Here is a 22,916-nt window from a genome sequence, read left to right on the forward strand (position 1 = left end):
CCGGAGGTCCTTCCTCGCCAGCAGTTTGGGAGGATGCGGAGGGTCCCCTTTTTCTCTCGGCAACGCCGCTTCCCCAAACGCTGCCGTGCTCCTGGCTGCGGGAAAACCTCGTGTCCCAGCCACCTTTAAAAAACATTGGGTGGTGCATCCGTCACCGCGACCCTCACACGCGTTGCAGCGGGTGTCGGAGAGCCCTTGGCGTAAAAAGAAAGCAGCCCGTGCAGTTTCAACACGTTTTTATTATATTTCTGTATGCATTACTCTCAAAACATATCACAAGAAATGATGAAACCACTTAAACCTTCAAATAAAAAAATCTGAAACAGTTTATGCTCACAATTGTACATATTTATAGTTAAGAAACATTCTTTATAAATACTGTTTCCTCTGTAGCAAGTTAATACCATAATTTAATTACAAATGGATAAATATGGTAACAGGTATTTACAGGAGGAAGGGTGTTATTACGGAAAAGCTAACGGCACGACGTTTATTTCTCCTCACAATCTTCCGAACAGGAACTAACAAATCGAACTTGCAAAAGCACTAAAACATCACATGTAAACCCAGCTAACAGAAAAATACATTCACAAGCGTTGTTGGTCGTGTGTGTGTGTGTGTGTGTGTGTGTGTGTGGGTAACAGAATGGAGACTTTGGCACGGTATTTCTTCCCCAGTCTATAGTCGAAACGCAGTTTACAATCAAGTTGCCTCTCAAAAAGGAACACAATATTCAAGATATCACAATTACAAAAGAAACCATTTTTTTTTTCTCTCTTCCACGTTACTTTTTTTTTTTTAAACGGGTGAATTAAAAAAAAAAATGAGGAGAGGGAAAGGCGGGGAGGAAGAAAAGAAAAATAAAAAGTCCGTCACTTTTTCGGGCGCGGAGGGAGAGAGGGAGGGAGGAAAAAAAAAAAAAAAGAGAGAGAGAAAAAAAGGAAAAAATCCAAAATAAAAAATAAGAAGGGGACCAATCCGCGGGTTACAAACGGGACGGGCTTCTATACACCGAGAATCCGGGAAATCTCCGCTCCCCGCTGGCCGGGGCCGGCCGCTCCGCACAGTCCGGGGCTGCTCCGGGCGGGGAGGCGCGGGGCCGGAGGGGCTGCAGTCTCTCGTCTTTTGTCCTTGCTCTGCAGGGAGAGTTTCTTTTCCGCCGCCTCGAGAAGCTTTTTGCTGGGTGGGTGCGTTTTGTGTTTGTGGTGGTGTTGGTTTTTTGTTTTTTGTTTTTTTTTTTTCCTCTCTCTTTTTCTCCTTTCCATTCCTCTCCGTCTTTGCTTATTTTCGGCACGTACTTTTACGGATTTTTTTTTTCCTTTTTAATTTTTTTTCCTTTTTTTTTTCCTTTTTTTTTTTTTTCCTTTTTTTCCTTTTTTTTTCCTTTTCCTTTTTGCTGGTTTAAAGCGTTCTCAAAGAGAAAACCCCCACGAAGAAAATTCCCTCCTTCTCCTCCTCCTCCTCCTCCTCCTCCTCCTCCTCGCCCCCGGGGCTGGAGAAAGAGGGGGCCGCGGCGGGGCCGTGCTGGGAGCAGTCCGGCGGGGTCGGGGGGTGGGGGGGAAGGTTTGGGGAGGGGGGCACCTCAGACGTACCACTCGTTGAAGTTGGACGAGAGGCCGCTGTGGCCTCCGCCGCCGCTGCCTCCGCCGCCGCTGCCTCCTCCTCCGCCGCCGCCGCCCCGGTGCACGGCGGACACGGCCGCAGCCGCCGCCGCCGCCGCCGCCGCCGCCGCCGGGGAGAGGTTGGTGGAGCTCTGCGGCTCGGCGCTGGGGGACACCAGCCCCGGGGGCGTGGAGGACTCGTAGCCGGAGCTGGCGGCCGGCGAGGACTCGGAGCCTTGCGGGGACGACTCGTGCACCTGGGGGGCAAAGGCAACACGGCCGGGTGGAGGGGGCACGGGGAGGCCGCGGCCGCCGCCTCCCCCCGGGCGCGCCCCCCGCCGCCGGCCCGGCCCCACGCCGCCCCCAACCTCCCGCCGCCCCGACGGGGCGCCCGGAGCGGGGCGAAAGCCGCCCCCCCGCCTCCCGCCGCCGGCTGCGGGGCCGGGTACCTTCATGTGCTTGCGCAGGGAGCTGGGGTGGGTGTAGGACTTGTCGCACATCTTGCACAGGTAGGGCTTGTCCGACGTGTGGACGTGCATGTGCTTCTTCCTGTCGCTGCTGTTGGCGAAGCGCCGGTCGCAGCCCTCGAACTCGCACTGGAAGGGCTTCTCCCCTGCAAGACAGCAGCCTGTCGGGCCGAGCCGGGCCGGGCCGAGCCGGGCCGAGCCGGGCCGAGCAGGGCCGAGCCGGGCCGGGCCCCGCATCCCCCTCCCCGCGCCCCGTCCAGCTCCAGGAGCGCCCAACGGGGAGACCCCCGCCGGCATCCCCAAAATGCGCCGAGACCCCTCGTAGAGGGTAAACCCCGAAGGCCGGCTTTGAGGCCGGGCAGAGCGCTCGGAGCCGCTGGGAAAAGCAAACCCCCGTGAAATACCGCGGGGGGGTTCCTGCGGGGCCCGCAGCCGGCTGCCGGGGCAATTTGGAGGTGCGAACCGCGCGTCCCCCCCCCACACCCCCCTCCTCTCTTTCCGAGGGGGGGGGACACCCGGCTTAGCATCCAATTCCATTAGCACCTAAAGCGCTTCCCAAAGACATCCGCCCAGACACAATGGGCTCCGGCGCGGGCATCCCGAGCAGAGCCAGTTCGCGATTTTTAAACCTTGTTAAAGCCTCGTCTCGCACCTAGCACCGCGCTTAGCACCCGCGGAGACAATGGGCCCGCAGCTTTGCGCCCGCTCCGGGTAAATATTTGGAGGCCAAGTGGCGAAAATATTTGGCTCTCTCGGAGGAAATCAGTCTGGCACAAGCCGAGCCGGGAGGAGTAGTAAATGAATAATAGATGAGGCTGGGGAGGTGGGGGGGGGAACACGCCGGGATTTTGTTTTCCCTCCAGCTCCCGCGATTTTCCCCCAGGAAAGCCTCGGCGCCTCTCCCCGCCTTGCCCCCCGGTTCCTGCCCAAGTTTCCGAGCCTCAGCGCTTCTGCTCCGTAATTTCACTCTGCCATCATTTCTCTGTCCCTTAATTTCACCAGCTCTCGCTGCCCCTTTCACTTCGAGCGAGACTCGGAAAACGCTTTTTTAAAAATTTATTTTCATTTTATTTTATTATTTTATTTTTTTCCCAGGGAGGCAATTTTATTGCCTTGCTCGCACCATTTAAATGCAATGCAAAGCACGCCCAGGCACGGACCTTTGGCCGCTTCCTACGAGCTTTCGGGCTTTTCCTGCGGCCCCGCTGCCGCTTCTCTCCCCCTCTCCCCGGCCGCACAGGCTCGGGGCAGCCGAGCTGAGTTCCCGGCGAAGGCTCCGGGCACTGCCAGGGCAGCGGGATTTGGGGTTTCGGGGGCTCGCAGCCGAGCGGCAGCGCAAAATTCAGCGCCCGCTGCGTTGGGAAGGCTCCGCCGAGCCCGCTCCGCCAGCGGCCGGCCTGCGGGAGCCTTTCCCGGAGCTCGGGGGAGGAAGAAACCCCGGCGACAGCGAGACCCGAGCTGTCCCCGGAGGCTCCGGCCGGGGCCACCGGTGCCACCGGAGCCCGTCCCCGTCCCCGTCCCCCTGTCGCGCTCCGTCCCTCGCTATCTCGGCACGCCCGGGCGGGGAACGCGCGTTACCTGTGTGCGTCCTTTTGTGAATTTTGAGGTTTTCCGACCTGGCGAAAACTTTCCCGCAGCCGGGGAAGGGGCAGGGGAAGGGCTTCTCTCCCGTGTGCACTCGGATGTGATTGACCAGTTTGTATTTCGCTTTGAAGGGCTTGCCTTCGCGGGGACACTCCTCCCAGTAGCAGACGTGGTTGCTCTGCTCGGGGCCCCCAACGTGCTCCACCGAGACGTGGGTGACCAACTCGTGCATGGTGCTGAAAGTTTTATTGCAACTTTTTTTGGGGTTGTTCAGCTGCTCGGGGTCGATCCACTTGCAGATCAGCTCTTGCTTGATGCACTGCTGCCGCATGTAGCGGAAAAAGGCACCGGGGTGGTGGTGGTGGTGGGCTGCCATGTTCATGCCCATGTTCATATTCATGGGGCCGTACTGGTTGTGCAGCTGAGCCGCCGAGTAGGGGTCAGTCCTGGGGCTGGAGACCTGCCGGTACTGATCCGAGCGGGCGAACACCTCCCCGGGCAAGCCGAGCCGCATCTGCCCGTTGAGGACGTTCTGCGAGGCGTGGGGGCCGTGCTGCTCGTGGATGCCGGGGAACAGGAGGTGGCTCTGAGCGTCCGTGTGCGGGTGGTGCAGGCTGCCGGCCGCCGGCCCGAAGATGCCGTGCTGCCCGCCGGCCGCCGCCGACTCCCCGAAGCCCCGGCTGCGAAACAAGAAGTCCCGGGGGGAGTTGAAGGGAGCCCCGGAGTACGACCCGACGTGGGCGGCGTGGGGCCCCAGGGCTGCGGCGGGGTAAGCGGGAGCCTGCGACGTGAACGCCGAGCTCTGCCCGGGGGACAGGTCGTGGGCGCCGGCGTTGAGCTTGAAGGCTCCCATGTGCGCCGCCGCCGAGTCCACGAAGCCGTTCTGCGCCGCCAGGCTCAGCTCCCGCTCCTGCATCTCGGCGGCCGAGTGGTGGTGGTGGTGGTGCCGGGCGAACGAGCCCACGCCGAGGGCCGGGAACTGCGGGCCGGCGTCCAGCAGCATGGTCCGCGCCGGGCACGGCCGCGGGGAGCCGGGCGCGGGCTCCGCCGGGGCTCCGGGGAGCAGGGCGCCGGGGCCGGGGCCGCCCTCCCGGTGCGGGGCCGCTTCCCCCCGGCAGCCGCCGCGTCCCCCCCGCCTCCGCCTCCGCCTCCTCCGCCCGCACCGGCCCCGCCGCCGCCGCCGCCGCTGCCGCCGCCGCCGCCGCCGCCGCCGGAGCCGGAGCCGGAGCCGGGCAGCGCAGAGTCCAAAGGCGAGCGGAGCCCAAAGTGTATTAAAGGAGCTGAGGCGGGGGCGGGCAGGGGAGGGGAGGGACGGCGGCGGGGACGAGGGGGGGGCCGGCCGAGCCCCGCCGCTCCCTGCAGCACGCGCGCGCGCGCACACGCGCGCACACGCCGCCTCCCCCCCCCCTCCCTCCTTCCCCTTCCCCTCTTCTCCTTCCTCCTCCTCCTCCTCCTCCTCCTCCCGCTTTATCCCCCGCCGGCCCCCCGCACGCAGCAAACTTGCAGCCGCGGGTTCCCACGGACGGGAAAGGGACCCGGGGCTGGGGGGCTGGGGGGGGGGAGAGGGGGGGGCGCCGCGAAAGGGGCGTGGGGAAGGGGAAGGGGGAGAAAAAAAAGGGGGAAAGGGGGGCCCGGGGAGGATTAAAAACAATGGGGGCGGCGGGCGGTGGGGGTGGGGACGGCGGGCAGGGGCGGGCAGGGGCCGCGGAGATGCGCGGAGCGGGGCCGCGGAGTTGCAGCCCCTCTCCGCTCGCCTCCCTCGCTCCTCTCCTCCTCTGTTTATTCCGCCGGGCGCTGCTGAGCCTGCCGCTTTTTATTTTTCTCCCCCTCCCCTCGCCCCCCTTCTCTTTTTTTTTTTTTTTTTTTTTTTCCTCCTCCACTCCCCCCCCCCCACACACCTCCCTTTCTCCCTGCCCAGCCTCTCTCCCTCCTCCCGGACTGGCAGCTCCTCTTCCAACGCCCCCTATAACAGCAGCCCGGGCTCTCTCCCAGCTCCAGCTCATTGGCCCGGGCCGCCCCGTCCATCCGGGCGTCCCCGGCCACCGGCTAATCGCCGAGCGCCGGCCCCAAGCCCTGCCCGCCCCGACGCCCGCCCCGAGCCCCTCCGCTCGCCCCCCGGGGCCGCCCGACCCCCGCCCGGCCCGGCCCGGCTCGGCCCGGCCCCGCACGGAGCTCAGCAGCTCGGCCCCGGGCCCCGCGGAGGCTGCCCCAGGCTTTTGGGGTCGCCCCCCCCCCCGCCCCATAGCGGTGGGGTGGGTGGCGAGGGGTGGGGGGAGGCGCGGGGGGGTCGGCGAGCCACACGCCCGGCAAATATCGATGTGCGTTTGGCCATGCGATCCTGCCTCGGGAGGCAAACAAACAAAGCGAGGGGCTTAAAACATAAACAGGGTTTCATGCTTTATTTTATTCCTTTTTTTTTTTCTTTTTTTCTTTTTTTTTTTTTTAGGTGGTGATGGAGGAACTTGCCCACCCTTCATCCCCTTCCCCCTTTTCGGCTCAAACACAGGATCGATAAAGGGACCGAGGGGGGAATGGGATAAAAGTCCCGCTGGCGGTGCAAATAAAATTTAATAATAATAATAAATAAAAAAAAAAAAGAATAAAAATCAAAACAGATGAGGGAACGGGCGCCCGGCTCGTCTGCTCCTTTAAACCACTTGTGCAGGAGCCGGTCTGCGGGTGTTGTGCGTCTGAGAGCAGATGCTTTAGGACTTTTCCCTCGTCTCTTCCCTTTCTTTAAAAAGCAACAAAACCCCAAGCAAAACAAAGCACCGAAAACATTAAAAAACCGCCACCCTGCCATTGTTATTTGGAAACCGGATTCTTCCATGGCAGGGATAAAAAAGCGTAGGGCGAGCGCTCACACACACACAGAGCAAACAAGTCCACCTCCCCTCCCCCCAGTAAATACATGTCTGGCCCCTGCTTTGCTTTGGGTTGTGGTGCCTGAAAAATAACCATCGTGGGGCCGGCAATCAACAGATTAGGGTTTATAAAAAAAAAAAAAAAAACGCGGCGGAGTTTTTATTTTTAAAACCTGCCTGCACTTAACCTCGCCTTTCCCTTCCCATCGTGGAGAAGACCCCAAAACTGGGGGGTTTTGTGGGCTTTGGTGGGGCTGGGTTACGAAGCGGGCTGAATTTTCGCTGTGATGTTGTCCTGGCGGCGTTAAATCCTGCTTCAGGCACGGGCTCGCTCAGCAGTGGAACCGTGTCCGGGCAAGATTTTTGCTGCGAGAGGTAGATGGATGATGGATGGATGGATGGATGGATGGATGGATGGATGGATGGATGGATGGATGGATGGATGGATGGATGGATGGATGGATGGATGGATAGGTGGATGGATAGATGGATAGGTGGATGGATGGATGGATGGATGGATGGATGGATGGATAGATAGATAGATAGACAGATAGATAGATAGATAGATAGATAGATAGATAGATAGATAGATAGATAGATAGATAGATAGATAAAAAGGATGGAAATAAAGAAGGAAAATGCCACAGCCCAGGGTGCGTTAACTAGGGTTTCCCCCCACCGCTGCCACTAAACAGTTAACCCGCTTCAAAGCCTGTCCGAAAGTGGCTGAAATGCGCCAGTACCGCCCGTGCACTCCCCGAAGCGGGCAGGGTTTGGGGTGGGAGCAGCTCCCGTCCTTCTGACCCGCGAGGAGCAGCAGCAGCAGCCGAGCTGGATGGCAGCGCAGAGCTGCACCTCCGTGCCAGCAGCCCCGTGCGGGCGGTGCGCTCCCCGGATCGCCCCTGCCCTGCCCTGCCCTGCCCTGCCCGGGCTGCAGCTTCGGAGCACACGGAGCTCCCCATTTGGCTGTCCTCGTCCCGGCTCCCGGGGACAGACCGCGGCCACGCTCGGGTTTCCTTCCCCGAAAGGTTGCAGAGGCGGGGAGCTGCCTCCTCCGCTGCTGGGCACGGCGAGAGCCCACGGTGGAGAGGGGGAAGCTCGGTCGGCTCTCGGTCTGCCTCCAGATCGGGGGAAAAATCAAGCGGACAATCAGCCCTCTGCGGACACCTTTATTTTTATTTTTTTATTTTTTTTCCTTTCCACGCGAGAAAAAATTAAAAGAAGTTAGTACGTCTCAGATTAGAAAGGAACCCGAGATGCCCAGGGAAAATTCCTAGTGAAAAATGCTGTTTTGGAAAAAAGATAAAAAGATTAAAAAAAAACAATGTCCATACAAATACCTACCTTCTAGATTTCCCCTCGTTGTTTTTCTTTCTCCTTCTTTCTTCCTTCCTTCCTTCCTTCCTTCTTTTCTTTCTTTCTTTCTTTCTTTCTTTCTTTCTTTCTTTCTTTCTTTCTTTCTTTCTTTCTTTCTTTCTTTCTTTCTTTCTTTCTTTCTTTCTTTCTTTCTTTCTTTCTTTCTTTTTTCTTTCTTTCTCTCTCTCTCTCTTTCTCTCTCTCTCTTTCTCCTTCTTTCCTTCTCTTCTTTCTCTCTTCCTTTCTCTTTTTCTCTTTCTTTCTTTTTCTCTCTTTCTTTCTTTTTACCTTTTTCCTTTTTATTTTTCTTTCCTTTCTCTTTTTCTTTCCTTCTCTCTTTTTTCTTTCCTTCCTTCTCTCTTTCTCTGTTCCTTTCTCTTTCCGTTTCTATTTTCTCCTTTCCTCCTTCTCTTCCTTCCTTCCTTCCTTCCTTCCTTCCTTCCTTCCTTCCTTCCTTCCTTCCTTCCTTCCTTCCTTCCTTCCTTCCTTCCTTCCTTCCTTCCTTCCTTCCTTCCTTCCTTCCTTCCTTCCTTCCCTCTCCGTTTCCTTCCCTTTCTCTCTCCGTTTCCCCTGCTCCCTAATCCCCTTTCCCTTTATTCCCTTCCTCCCTTCCCCTCCCCGCCGTCCCCTCCCGGGGACACTCGTGGGGACCGGGCCACCTCCAGCCGTGCCTGGCCGCGCTCCGCCGTCCTCGCAGGGCTGCAGCCCGGCTCTCTGCAGGCAGCAGAGGAGCTGATCCAAGTTCAAAGTCACGTCTCCGGCCCTCCCGAGCCGTGCTTTATCCCCCTGCGAGCCGCAGGACCCCTCTCTCTCCCCAAGGCTCACCCTGCGCTCTCCACACCATCCCCGGGAGCTCACCCCTGCGCTCACCTCAGGTCGGGCTGCACTGCTCCATGCCAGTAAGTTTGGGGCTTTTCTCACCTTTATTATTATTTTTTTCAACAGGTTTCTGGAAGTGCCGGACTTGCAGAGAGCAAACGTCAGCCTCCCTGGGAAAGCATCACCCCCCCTTTCTTCTTATTATTTTTTTTTCTGATTTTTTTTCTTTAAAACTGCGCCGCTCTCATCGCTGCCGGCTGCTAACACGGAGGGAGCTGGGTGGGGGGTGGTCGTGGATTAAGTGCACTTTCTCCTTTTCCCCGGGCTGCACACACCTCCATCGCCTTCTGCTCTGAGCCCCCACAGGATCCCCAGCAAAGCCAAGAGGGGCCGAGGATGGAGACAGAGAAAGGAACCTGGGGGATCACACCCCAAAAGTAGAGGCCAGGGTTTTCTTCTCCCCACAACCCCAGGACGAGGTGTGGGGAGAGCAGGGGGCGTCCAGGCTGGGATGTGCAGGCCGGCTGAGCGGAGTCTCTCGCACCGTTGTCTGTCCCACAGACACTCATAAATTCAACAAGATCATCAACAGGATATTAAGTTGCAGGTTACCTTTGATTGTGCCGATCCGAGCCACTTCTAGGCCGTTCGACCTATGACCCGTGAAGACCACATGTGTTGTGCTGCAGCCTCCCTCTGTAAAACACACTTCGGGACAAAAGTTCTTTGTCAGGCTCCAGCAGCAGCGTAATGTAAAAGAAAAAGGGGAAATAATGAAAATCTCAGCCAAAGCTGTAACTTTTAAATGCCTTTTTTTTTTTTTTTTTTTTTTTTTTGGCCGAAAACCCGCTTACAGGAGGAACCGGGAAGGAGCACCTCTCTTTCGTGCCATTAATATTTATTATTCTCTCAGCCTCTCATCTATATGTATATATATCTATAAGGTGCTCTGCCCCCCAGCACGGCGGGGCTCGGGGGGGGGCACCTCTGCCGGACGCGTGGTGGTGGCGGAGGAGAAGCTTTCCACCAAAGCGCGCCGGACTTTGTAATACAATTTCTGCTGTCATTCATAAATAACAATGCCATATGGTAACCATATTGCTTATACAAGTAAAGCCGTCAAAGTGTCACTATTTGATTTATCTCAACAGCTTCTTCCAGTGGTGACGTTCAGCTACGGGGAGAGGGGAAAGGGGGGGGGGGGAGAGAGAGAGCGCAGAGCAAAATTTGGCCTGGCTTTCCTGAGGCCGCCTCTCCCTCTCATTCCCTCCGTACGCCCGTATCTCTCTATATATGGACGGAAGGACGGATTTTTTTTCTTCTTACGTTGTCCCTATTTGCCCAAATCCATGAAGGGGCCGTGTGGGGACGGACCACGCTTCCCCTGGCACAGTGCAGGCTGAAAATGGCAAGCGTGGAAGTTATGCCCCCAAATCCCCATCCCACGGGCACCGGAGGCTCCCGACCCCACAGCCCCGACGGCCCTATATGTATAAGCAGCCTCATAGGGCCGCCTGCGAGCCCCCGTCCCCCCCGTTTAGGATCAGGGTATAAAATCTCCCCCCCCAGCTCCCTTCCAGAGAGAAGGGGCGCGCAGCCAAGCCCCAACCCTCCTCCCTCTCCACCTTTGGGGTCTGTGTGCCCTTGCCAGCCCGCCCGGGTGGGCACCACCAAACCCCCCCCGTGTCCGACTGTGTTCCCAGGGGATGCCCCCGACGGGCTGGGATGCGGGGGTCCCGTCGTGGGGCTGGGACTCGGGGCGACCCCCACGCCACGGGGCAGCCCCAAGGGCGAGGAAAAACCCCAAAAAGAGCCGGGCCGAGCCCAGGTGCTGGCGAGGAGAGCTCTGCCGGTAACAGCTCCCCAGCAGCAAGCTCTCCGCCTCGCCAAGCCCCGCTCCCCGCTCCCTAAGCATCAATAAGGCGCGCATTAAAGACGATTGTTTGCAAATGGTGTGCGAGCTCCTTAGCATACATTTACATAAGGCAGCCCGCCGCACGGCACTTTAGGGCGGAAAACCTCCGACGCCGGGACCCCCAAAGCAGCAAAAATTTTGGGGGGATCCCAGGACGAGCAACTTTTTGGGGGGCTGATCCTTGCTGCATCCCCTAGGCAGGCCTGGGAATGGGGTCGGGGCGAGGTTGGTGGGTCCAGGGTGGGCGCAGGGTGGGCGCAGGGTGGGCACGGGGGGGGCGCCCCCCTCTTGCACCGGGTGTGGGAACCGGGCGCGTTTACACGCGGGGCTCGGCCAAAAAAAAAAACAAACCCAAAAAACCACCACAAAACCCTCCCCGCCGGCAGCGGCAGGTCAAGCCGCCTGGTTCTTCAGCTATAAAATATTTTTCTTTGTTTTACGGCCCCTCGTAAAAAGGAATTGATCGGGGGGATAGATTTGAATTAAGACGTATGAAATCGATGACAGATCCACACCACGCTGCGTTTAACAAGGGCCGGACAAGGAGGCGGGCACGCGGGGCGGCGGGGCTGCGGCACCACGGGCTCGCCATCCCCCAAAAAAAGCCTCCCAATCCGGGACAGCAGCCCCCCCCCCCCCCAAGGGCCCGGGATGCGGCAGGATAGGGGGGGGGACCGTGTGTGCCTTTGGAGACGCCCTACCTGCGGAGGGCTGGCTGGAGAGAAGTTATTTTTTTTTTTACTGTGCAGTAAAATCCTTTTAAAAAGCCGGGGGTTATTTATTTAAGCCCCTTTGGGGGCATCAGGTGGCCGGGGGGGGTGTGTGTGTGTGTGTCCCTGTCCCCCAGTTCCCACGGGGACACCTCTCCTCCCCGGGCCGCGCTGCTCTTCTCCCATGATTTGGGCATCTTTGGGGCACCCCCATACGGCAGCACCCTATTTTTGTAAGGAAGGGGGGGGTATTTTCGGCTCCCCTCCATGAGGACCGGGGGGGGGCAGACCCCTCTTTTCCCTGCCTGTCCCCCCTTCCCCCCAGCACCCCAAGGGCTCCCCAAACTTCTCGGGCACACGTGCTGCCGGCCTCACCTTCCCCCTCCGCCTCTCACTCGTTTATTTTGCGAAGGGAAGGAATCCCCCCCCCAACTCCCCGCCCTTCACCCCCCCTCCCCTCCGCCGGCCGCCTTCTTTTTTAGGAAAATTTTGGCTGCCTTCCCTCGGCGGTGCTTTTTAACAGCGAGCCTTGGCCGGGAGCACACTCGGCTGCGTGCGTGCGTGGCGCATCGGGGCGTGCGTTCCCGGGGACGCACCGAAAAAAAAGAAATTAAAAAGCGAGGTGGGGGGGGAAAGAGAAGCAGCGGGGGGGCTCCGCCTCGCAGGAGGAGCCCCTCGGCCCCGGGGGAGCCGCAGCTGCAGCCCCCGGCCCCGCGGGTGCCGCCGTCGGGGGGGCTCCGTGCGCGCCCCGTCGGGGCCCCGCGCGAAGTTTTGGCCAAGTGCGGCCCCGGGGGGGGCGCGGGGGGCGGCGGGGGCGGATCCCCGCGGCGCCGGCGGCCTGAAAGGGAGCCAATGGAGCGGCCCCGCTCGCTGCCAATCATCGGGCCCCGGCCAATCCCTCCGGCGCCTTGGCCGAGCGGTGCCCCCCCCGCGGCGCCGCTCAAATGTTGGTGCGCGCTCTGCCAATCGCGGGCGGGCAGAGCGGGCGCGGGGCCGCGCGGAGTTGGGAGCGCAGACAAAAGAAGTTAAAGGGCCGCCGCTTTGAAACGTGCATACATGTTTTTGAAGGCGGGCAGAGGGAAAAAAATCCCGCCGGGCGGCGTAGATGGGCCCGGCTGTGTCGGTATGGAGCCCCCCTTGAGCAAGAGGAGCCCGGCCCTGAGGTTGGCGGATTTGGCAGCGGCTCAGCCCCACCCGCACCAGCACATGACAGGCTTCCCGGGGCTGGGCACCCACCACGGCCACCCCCACCACGCGGCCCACCTCCACCCGGGGGACGCGGGCGGCGACCCCGGCGGCGCCCTCCCTCCGCTGGGCCCCGAGCACATGGCGCAGCCCGCCGCCGCCCTCAAGCTCGCCCCCGAGGCGCTCACCGCCGCCGCCGCCGCCGCCGCCGCCGCCTTCTCCGCGCCCTCCGCCGCCGCCGCCGCCGCCGCCGCCTCCGCCGCCGTCTACGCGCCGCCCGCCGCCGCCCTGCCGGGCTACCCGTCGGGGGGCGCCGCGGCCCGGGACTTCCTCCTGCGCCGGGACCCCCAAAGCTCCGCGCAGGGGGCCGCGGGCGAGCAGCACCCGCCCGCCGGCTCCCCTCACCTCCCACCGCCCCACGGCGTGTTCGTGCCGCCGGCCGCCGGCGCCTACGGCTCCCCCGACGGCGCGCACGCCGCCGCCTCCTTCCCCCCGCCGGCGTCCGGCGAGCGGCAGGGGCCGCTGAACGGGCAGCTGCGCCTGGGGCTGGCGGCCGGCGAGCTGTACGGCCGCGCCGAGGCGCATTACGGGGCCGCCGCCGCCGCCTCGGCGCTGCAGGGCTACGGCCCCGTCGGGCTGGGGCTGGCGGCGGCGGGCCACGGGCAGCCGCCCCCTCCCCACGGCCCCCACGGGCAGCCGCACGTCGGGGCGGCGGCCGGAGCCTTCGTGCGCTACATGCGGCAGCCCATCAAGCAGGAGCTGATCTGCAAGTGGATCGAGAGGGAGGCGCCGGCGGGGGGCAGGAAGCCCTGCTCCAAAACTTTCGGCACCATGCAGGAGCTGGTGAGCCATGTCACCGTGGAGCACGTCGGCGGGCCCGAGCAGAGCAGCCACGTGTGCTACTGGGAGGAGTGTCCCCGCGAAGGCAAGCCCTTCAAAGCGAAATACAAACTCATCAACCACATCCGAGTGCACACGGGAGAGAAGCCCTTCCCCTGCCCCTTCCCCGGCTGCGGGAAGGTCTTCGCCCGCTCCGAAAACCTCAAGATCCACAAGCGGACTCACACAGGTGGGTATTCCCCCGCCCCTCCCGGCCTTCCCTCTCCCCCTCTCTGTTGTTTTTTTTTTTTTTCTTTTTTTTTTTTTTCCCCTTTCCCCCCTCTTTTCCTCCTCTCCTACGTACCGCCGCCCATGTGACTCCCCCATCCATAAGTACCGCCGGCGGCCCGCGGGACGCGCGCACACGGCCACGCACGGCCCCGCGGACGGACAGGCGGACACGCCGACGGACACGCGGCCCCCCCCCCCTCCCCACCCCACCCCCCCGCCGCCGGCAGCGCTCTCCCCACCCCCTCGGCCCCGCAGCCCGGCCCCGACCCGCCGGGGCCCCGGGGGCAGAGCCAGAAGAAGCGGGGACGAGACGGGCGCACGTCGGGGGGGGCCGCGGGTCTCGCCGCCCCCCACCCTCCCGGCCCAGGGACACCCATTTGGGGCCGGTGCCACGGCTCGGGAGAGCAGCGAGAGGACGGCGGCCCCGCTTCGCCCCCCTTCTGCCACCGGGGGGGCGCCGGGACCCCGCCGTCGGGGGTGCCCCCCTACCGGAGCCGCTCCCTCCCCGGTCCCGGAGTGGGTGCGCGGCCGCCGGAGGATGCTGCTGCCCTCCACCCGAGGACCCCAAGGGAAAAAGGGGGAAGCAGCCCCGGCTGGCGGCGGGGAGCTGCGGGAGGAGGGCAGCGGGGCTCCCGGGCGCAGCCCTGCGCCGGGTTTCGGGGGGCGCTTGAGCCGCGTTCGCCTCTTTTTTATTATTATTTTCCCCCTTTCTTTCATTTTTTTTTTCCCTATTTTTTCCCCTTTCCTCCTCCTCCCTCCTCGCCGCTCCCGAACTACGCATTTCGCTCCGGGTGTAAAAAAAAAAAAAAAAAAAAAAAAAAAAAAAAAACCAAACCAAACAACAAACCAAAACCTCCTCGGAAAACGACCGGAGCCGGGATTGATCGCGGCAGACAAATATTATTCCTCCGAGGACGCTTAAGGAAGTGGAGTTCCCGTAATTGCTTTCTTGATTTATTGCGCGCTGCTCGGCGAGAGAAAAAGCGGCGAGCGCTGCGACGTGGCGGCCCGATGGCAAACCCAATGGCCCGTGGCCGAAAGGATTAGAGGGGTTTATCTCCCCAAATATACCCTCCCGGCTCCCGGCGGTGGTGGCGGTGGCGCTGCGGGACGAGCTGCGAGCCGGAGGCGCTTCCCAGCCTCCTGCTCCTCCGGCCGCGCTCCCGGCACCCAGCCGTGCCCATCTGCCTGCCTTCGGGAAGCCAAACCGGGCCGCGGAGCCCCCCGGCTGCCCCCTGCCCCTGCCCCGCCGCGGCTCCCAGAGGGAAGGGAGAGGGTGAGGGGGGATTTGGGGAGGTTCGGAGGGGGTGGGGGGTGAGGGATTCGACGGGAAAAGGGACCCCAAAAAAATAACCGCAGTGCGCAGTCGGTACCTAAATGCCTACCGGGGATGTGTGGGGGGGGTCGCTGCTCGGAGCTGCGGCCGAGCGTCGCCAGGAGGCGGAGGGGCAAAAAAAGAAAAAAAAAGGGAAAAAAAAAAAAAAGCTGCCGGCTCAAAAGGGAGGCCCGAGCAGCAACAAAGGGAGGCCCCAGGCCATGCTCCCCCTCCCCGGGGCGAGGGGCCGCGGGCGTGGGGCCGGGGGGCGCCTCCCCCCACCCCACAGACCCCTCGCGGGGGGATTTCGCCCCCTCCACGCAGCTCCCCCGGGCTGTGAGCTCCCCGAGGGCTTTCCCCTCTCCCCCGGCCCCTCGAGGAGCCCACAGCCCCCGGGAGGGCTCCCACGCGTGAACCCACGGGGGGAAGCGGCCCCCACGCAGGGACAAGCGAGCAGCCCCCCAGGGAGCGGGGTGGGGGTGTGCAGGACCCCCCTCCGGGTGTCAGCTCGGCCCACGGGAGGGGAAAGGGGGAAAGGGATCGCGCCCCTCGCCCCCACGCCCTCCCCACGGCCAGCCCTCGCGTGGACGAGGCGCGGGGGCACGTCCCGCCCGTCCCTACCAGCTGAATTGCTCTAATTTCGCAGCTTCGGCGGCTGGGAGCACGGGAGGTTGGCTGCCAGGCCCTTCCTTTATTCCGGGCATTTTTTTCCGGGAGGGGCGAAATAATGACACCGTAATTGCGTGGAAGTCATTAGGGGATTGTGCGCGCCTCCGCTAATCCCCCCCCCCCCCCCCCGCCCCCCGGCCCTAATTCGGGTGCCCGCCGCTCGCCCCTTTTCCCCTCTCCCTTGCCGTGCCACTCATTTTGGGGGACAAACCCCAAAAAGCTTCCCGGTGGCTTTCCTGGGCCTGCAGGTCGCCATCCGTACAAGGATCCGGTGCTCAACCTCCCCAAAAACCACCCCCTCCAAATCCCGTCGTGCCCCCGCTGCTTTCTGCCCCGAGCAGCACGACCCCGTGGTTGGGCTGAAACCACCCCAAAACGGGGCCGCTCGGACGGGACCTCCCCATTTGGGACCCTCCTTGCTGCAGATTTTGGGGGGCAGCGCCCACGGGAGGCGCCGCCGTGTCCCTCCGTGGGGGTCCCCGTGGGGAGCCCCCCAGCTGCTTTTTTTCTTAGCATCTCATCCTTTTTTTCTTTTTTTTTTTTTTTAATTTTATTTTATTAAATAAAAGAAAAATAAAAACGAACTCGCTCTTCCCAGTGCTACCTCCTCGCTGGTGGGGGAGCAGGTTTTAATTGAAAAAGTTGACGTGTAAATAGGCTGCAGAGGCACGTGTTTCTATAGAAACAGCAGGGAAATAGCCAATTTTTTTTTCAAAAAAATAAGAAATCATTCCTTTTTCCCATCGCTATGTCGGTCAAACCCCATGCGGGGTTACGGAGGGAGGGGAGCCGCAGCCCCCCGTCGCCGGCCCTCGCCCCGGGGGTGTCCCCTTGTCCCCCGGGGGTGTCCCCGCTCACGTCGGGGCGCTTAAGCAGGTGTCGCACGGGCTCCCCGAGCGACAAGGATTAGGCGAGAGCTGTGCCAGCCTGTGGGCAAACAGCAGCCCTGGAAGGCAGAGGCGGCGAGCCGTTTTGTTTGGGGTTGTTCATTAGGGCCCTAATGAACGCTCCTCGTGTGCGCCGAAGGCGGCCGGGTCCTGCCGGGGGTGGGGGGCTTAGGGGGGATTGGGGAGGGATGGGGGGGGGTCGTTTTTGGCCGCTCGCAGCACCAGGAGGGGGGGTTCCTCGGGGAAATCCCAAGCCCCCCGACGTGTCCCGGGTGCCCTGGGAGGGGAAAGAGGAAAAAAAAAAAAAAAAACAAAAAAAAGGGGGGGTGGGGGAGAGGGGCGGGAGGGGGTCTCGTCCCGGTGCCGGGGGCCGTAACCACCCGGTGGCTGTTTGCCGGCAGGGGAGAAGCCCTTCAAGTGCGAGTTCGACGGCTGCGACAGGAAGTTCGCCAACAGCAGCGACCGCAAGAAGCACTCCCACGTCCACACCAGCGACAAACCCTACTACTGCAAGATCCGGGGCTGCGACAAGTCCTACACCCACCCCAGCTCCCTGCGCAAGCACATGAAGATCCACTGCAAGTCCCCGCCGCCCTCCCCGCCTCCCCCCGGCTGCTACGCGGCCGCCGGGCCCCCCGACGGGCCGCTGCCCCCCGAGGCCGACCCCGCGGCAGAGCCGCCCCGTGTCCCCTTGTCCCCGCCGGTCACCAACCTCAGCGAGTGGTACGTCTGCCAGGCCGGCGGGGCCCCCCGACGGCCGCGCACCCCCTCCAGCCGCGCCGCCTCCCCGGCCTCCGAAGGGGACGAGCCCCACAGGACCTCGGGGGGCAGAGCCGCCCCATAGGGCCGGGCCGGGCCGGGCCGGGCTGGGGCCGTGCCGAGCCGTGCCGGGCCGTGTAGGGCCGTGTAGGGCCGTGTAGGGCCGTGCCGGGCCGTGCCGTCGGTGCCCCGGCCCCGTCTCAGCCGCCTTGGCCCCGCGGGCTGGCGTGGAAGCGCCGTCAGGTTTGACCCGCGCTATTTATTCCGTGTACGAAACCCTATGGTGTTTGTACGGTAACTAATTTAATTAAAGACACTCGGACCTTCTTCTTCCTTTTTTTTTTTTTTTAATTATTATTTTTATATATTTTTTATTATTATTATTTTATTTTTTTTCGAAATCTCCCGTTCTGCTGCGCACAGGAACGCCGCCACCACGCCGAGCCACAGCCCCGGCCCCTGCGAAGCTGCCCCCGGCCGTGCCATAAAGGGGGGACCGGGGCCGGGCGGGGGTCTCCCAGGCTGGGAGCACCCCCAGCCCCTCCTGGCAGCCCCCCAAAGCCTCTCGCAGCCTCCTGAACCCGGCACCTGCTGGGGCTGCCGCCGGCCGAGGGCAGGGTGCGCTCCCCGTAAAACGACCCGAAATGAACTAAAGGGGGGGTTTTACCCCTCCCGTCCCCGCAGCTCAGCCCCGGTGCGATCGTGGCCGAGGCCCCGATCCTATCCGCCTCGGCTGCGAGCATGTGCGAGGGATTTGGGGACGGGGAGACAAAAGGGTGCAGCGCTCCCTCCCCGCTCCTCCGCGGTCTGTGCGCCCACGGCTCCCCAGCCACGGGCGGAGAATAAAAGAAAACCCGCTGCTACTTGACAACTGTGATACTGTGATGCATTATTATTATTATTTTTTTTATATATAATGAAAATAATAATAATTAGTAATAATAATAATAACGCGAAAGCTGACGGCGATTTCCCGTTGTCTCGGTGCCGGTGCTTATTTCCCCTGCTGCAAAACGCAAGGTGCCAGCTCCCCTCGCAGAGGAGGACTGGGGGGGGGGGGGGGAAGGGTCCGGGGGCGTTTTTGTCATTTTTATTTCCCGTGTTTCAGAGTTTTGTTCCCCCTCCCCGGCCCAGCCCCTGCCTGCCTGCACCCCTGCCTTCCCCCGGGGCTGGCGGCCGGGTCACCTGGGAGGGGGCACCCGAGAGAGCGGGGGGGGGTGGGATGGGGTCGGGGCTCCAGCCCCCCCCAGGGACCCCCCAGGGGCTTGGGGGGGCGCAAATAACCCAAAGGGCGCTGGCTCTGCCCCCGGGGCTGCGGGCCGGGAAGTGGCAGCCTCTCCCCTCCCCCAGGGGCTGTGGAAATTTGTTTTGTGTGCCGTGAATGGTTGATGTGGGCTTGTCATTGTTAATAACGTGTACGCGAACGCGATTATTTTGTACAGTTGAATTAATTTATTTTCTGACATCATCCTCCTCTTTTTTTTTTTTTTTTTTTTTTTTTTTTTTTTCCTTTCCTCCTCCCGGAAGAGTACAGAGCACACCAAAGAAAATTCTATTATTAATTAATTTTGGTGATGGGTTGTTGTTTATGATGCTGTGGTTTGTACATAAAAAAAAAAAAAAAAAAATCATTATATTTTTCAGCTTACTTGAACGAACGATGTAACGTGAAACAGACTCTTCCTGCATGTCCTCTGTGCGGTGTGTTGGTGATGCTACATATAAATAGTTCATAGAGCTATTATATTATTAGTACAGTGCATGGTGCTGTCACTCTGGAAGCCTTGAAACGTTGTCCTCGTATTGTTGTGTCGGATATAAAGAAGCAGACATTGCTTTAAAAAAAAAAAAAACAAAACCGAGAAAACTTGAATAGACAGTAATTTTTTAAAGTTCGTTTGATTTGCTTCTTATTCGTTTTTTTTTTTTTTTTTCCGAAGCCCATTTGAATAAATAGGAAATAATAAAGGAAGGTGCGGACTTTTTAAAGAATAATTTATGTAATGTAATCTTATTAGGGATATTTTCGTGCTGATTTGTACACGAACTTTTTAATTTATGCATTTTTTTTTTCAACAACAGATTGCACTATACATGGCTACATGGCAGGGTTTATAAAATACGGCTCTGGGGGCTGTAGCACTATTTTGATGTACTCGCTCCACGTAGGGTCACACACTTGCCCATCCGTTTTCTGACACATGATACCTCCTGAATAAAACCGTAAGCAATTAAAATAATAATAATAATAATAAGAAATAAAAATCCTCCCCCTCTGTGTAAACCCGACAAAAAGCAAAATATTAAAAAAAAAAAAAAGAAAAAAAAAAGGAAAAAGGAAAAAAAAAGGAAAAAGGAAAAAAAAAAAAAAAGAAAAAAGAAAAAAAAAGGAAAAAGGAAAAAAAAAAGGAAAAGGGAAAAAAAAAAAAAGGAAAAATGAAAAAAAAAAAGGCAGGCGATGGTCCAAATGAATAAAAACCTTATTTCTCTGTCTCGCACGTGCCTTACTGACAGGCGAGGGCCGGGAGAGCGGCGAGGGCTCGCACGGCGGGGCCGAGGCGGGGGCGCAGCAGCGCGGAGGAGGCAGCGGGGCCGGGGCCGGGACCCGCGGAGCTTTTCCCGGCACAGCTCCCGAGATCCGCCCGGGTTTCCCCTTCTGGGCTCCCGGCCGTGCCCACGCGTGGTGGGGCTTTTCCCCCGGGGGCTCGTGGACCGACGTCCCCAAGGAGGTCGTGGGGGGTGCGTGGGGAGGTGGGTGACACGCAGGGGAAAGTCGGGCATTTGTGTTTTTCATCTCTCTCAAGGACAGCTAAGAGAAGCATCAGCACCGCCAAATCCAGTCAATCGCGGTGTTAATATTGCTGCCGGAAAAAAAAATATCGAATGAAATCTCCCTGGCATTCAGGCTCCTCTGACTGACACCAGCGAGTTGAGTATCTCTGGTTTCTGGGAGAAGGGACGGTGGAGAAACCGCATGGCAGGAGATGGGTCCGAAACACGTTTCACGCCAAGCTAGAAATCATGTCAGGAGATCGCCTGAATGAGAAAAGTTTTCAGGAGCTGCGAGAGAATACGCATTGCCCTGGCAGGGACTTCGGGAGGGAAAAGCTGAGCGAAACCTGCTGCTGGAAAAACAGTGGGCAGAGCTCTGCCAACGTCCTCCAGGATTTTTTCCTTTCTTTCCCCTCATTTTCCTCTTTTCTTTTTCATTTTCTTCTTTCTTTCTTTCTTTCTTTCTTTCTTTCTTTCTTTCTTTCTTTCTTTCTTTCTTTCTTTCTTTCTTTCTTTCTTTCTTTCTTTCTTTCTTTCTTTCTTTCTTTCTTTCTTTCTTTCTTTCTTTCTTTCTTTCTTTCTTTCTTTCTTTCTTTCTTTTTCTTCCCCTCTCTCTCTCTCTCTCACTTTCCCTTTTTCTCACTCTTTCTTTCTTTTCTTCCTTCATGAAATAAAATAAATAAAACTAGCCCAAGTTTTTTTTTTTTCTTTTTTTTTTTTTTCCACGTAATTTACAGATGCTCGAAGATGACTGGTCAAAATGTCAAGAACAGTTTCACCAAAAGGTTATAGTGTTTTTTAAGTCAGTTTTGTTAAATGTGGTAAAGGTGAAACAGGTTGCAAAGAGTTGTTTCAAGCAGAATGACAATAACCAACATACGAAGCAGAAAAACACTCATAAATGAGGGCTCTAATCAATGGGAAAACTTATAGCTCTCTAATGAAGTTTCTTGTGAAAAGGAGGGCGACACAAAGCCACCGAGACATGAATCATTCATGGGAAATATAAAAGATAAAAGATATCTGACAATGAGCAGAACCTTGTATAGAGTGTATAAAACAAGTTTCCCCTTCTTATTTTCTGCTTTAAACCGCACAATCTCCCGCTCCTAGTGTTCTCTGTCCGGCCTATAGAGTTAAAATTGACCAGTGCACGTCCTGCGCCACTTCAAAGTAATTTAGCCCAGAACGGAAGGCTTGGCGCTTGGACAATCTTCATGGTGTGTTAAGATTTCTATGGCAATTGGCAAGCAAGACGTTCCCATCTGAATATGGCTCAAAGAAAGCCACTTATTGACACTGAGTTGGCCATCATCAAAGACTTCATCTTTTCTAGGCAAAACGTGTTCCTAACAAACACTGTTTAAATCATCTACCTTTGTATTCAGGGGCTGGGAGACAGCTCGCCACACACTGCTGCCGGCGCCCGGCCCTCCAAAGGGCAGAGCCGCGAAGTTTGAAGGGGCTCCGAAATTTCGGGAGTGTGGGAAATGACTGAGGGGGGGGCCGGGGGCCGGGGAGGGGGCGCGGTGGGCTGAGCCCCCCAGTACGCACGGATGCGCGGGGGGACACGCGTGTGCGCGCATAGACACGCGTGCACACGCACTTACACACACGGACACGCGTGTACAAGCATGGACACGCACACATCCACGCATATACCCCCCCTCACACCCCCAAATAGCCCCCCCCTCCCCGGTCCGGGGCACCCAAAGGCGGCCCCGCAGCCGCCGGCACACCCGCACCCACGCTCCCGCATTCACCCCCACAGCACGCAAGTGCCTAATCAGGCAGGGAGAAGTTCAAAGGCAGGTTCTTTGAAATTCAAACTACTGCTTTTATGGTACATCAACATGGAGCGTTAGGATTGCTATGGCAATGAGCGCAGCAAAAGCAAGCCGCATTTAAAATAGTCCACCTCGATTCGAGACACTCTATTAAGATACAGTTGCGGTGACCTTTAGTTTCATGCCGTGTTAGCGCAGTCAATTTTCACTTCATCAGAACGCCTCATATTTTTGGCCTCTCTCCCAGCCCCCCCCTTCCCCATTCAGAGCCCCCCCCCCCCTATTTCTTTTTTAGGACCCGTGGCGGCATCGCCCCCTCCAAGCGCAGCAGGTAAACAAACAAGCAGATCCGCGGGGAAGAAGCTCCCTCTCCGGCTCTCCTCCTCCTCGGCCCCCCTCTCCTTTTCCCACCTAAGCACTTTTATTTGCAGAGCGATTGTTCTTTGTTTATTTAATACAAGTGCTGTGTGAATGGTGAAAAATAAACACGATGAAAAATAACCAAACAGATGATTCCGCCAAGTGAAAAAGCCCGGACTTAATAAAAGTGCGAGGCAGTCACCGTTGAATGAGAAACCCTTTGAAGTGGAACTTATTATAGGAAGAATACTTTTTGGTTTCCCTAACGACGCCGCTGAATTGAAAGGGCTCTCCTTTGTCACCGATTTGTTCTCCTTTGCCGGGATGCCCGCAGAAATTACTTCCATGGGCTGCCTTAACATGCAGCCTGCAAAGCGGGAACTTCCCCGGCGCAGACTCGCAGACGCCGCTCCCCTCGGGACAAAAAACCCGCAGCGCACCCCAGCCTCTCGCCCGAGCCCCCTCTTTTGGGGGCCCCTCGCCCCGTGCCCCCGCTTTGGGCCGTGCCCCTCTCACCCCCCCCCTCGTTCCCCGACCCCCCCTCTCCGGGGGTTTTCCCAGGCAGAGCCGTGTTTAATGCGGGTCGTTTATTACGGAGGCGCTTTGAAGGGTCGCCCCCGAAGCCCCCGCGCCCGTGAAAAACGTGGAGGTGACATTTGCACCCCGGTGTAAGAGGGGCTCGGGGGTAGCCGGCTGAAAGGCGACTCGTTTGTCTCGGGGGCTTGGAAACAGCCTCCCTCCTTCTCCTTTTGACCA

The 22,916-nt window shown here is 59.0% G+C and overlaps 2 protein-coding genes across 2 annotated transcripts; one reads left to right on the forward strand and one right to left on the reverse strand.

Annotated features, from left to right (window-relative positions):
* Window positions 1-219: 219 nt before the first annotated feature.
* On the reverse strand, window positions 220-5,041 carry ZIC2 (Zic family member 2). The gene is made up of 3 exons (XM_038173439.2): window positions 3,647-5,041; window positions 2,051-2,214; window positions 220-1,858 (listed from the first exon to the last, which is right to left on the reverse strand). Exons 1-3 carry the CDS (start codon window positions 4,653-4,655, stop codon window positions 1,583-1,585), a joined length of 1,449 nt encoding a protein of 482 aa, XP_038029367.2. The 5' UTR covers window positions 4,656-5,041; the 3' UTR covers window positions 220-1,582.
* Window positions 5,042-11,970: 6,929 nt separating this feature from the next.
* Window positions 11,971-18,338, forward strand: ZIC5 (Zic family member 5). Its single transcript, XM_038173440.2, has 2 exons — window positions 11,971-13,570; window positions 16,884-18,338. Exons 1-2 carry the CDS (start codon window positions 12,373-12,375, stop codon window positions 17,324-17,326), a joined length of 1,641 nt encoding a protein of 546 aa, XP_038029368.2. The 5' UTR covers window positions 11,971-12,372; the 3' UTR covers window positions 17,327-18,338.
* Window positions 18,339-22,916: the final 4,578 nt, after the last annotated feature.

Source organism: Anas platyrhynchos, chromosome 1 (assembly GCF_047663525.1).
Source record: "Anas platyrhynchos isolate ZD024472 breed Pekin duck chromosome 1, IASCAAS_PekinDuck_T2T, whole genome shotgun sequence".
Classification (NCBI taxonomy): Eukaryota; Metazoa; Chordata; class Aves; order Anseriformes; family Anatidae; genus Anas; species Anas platyrhynchos.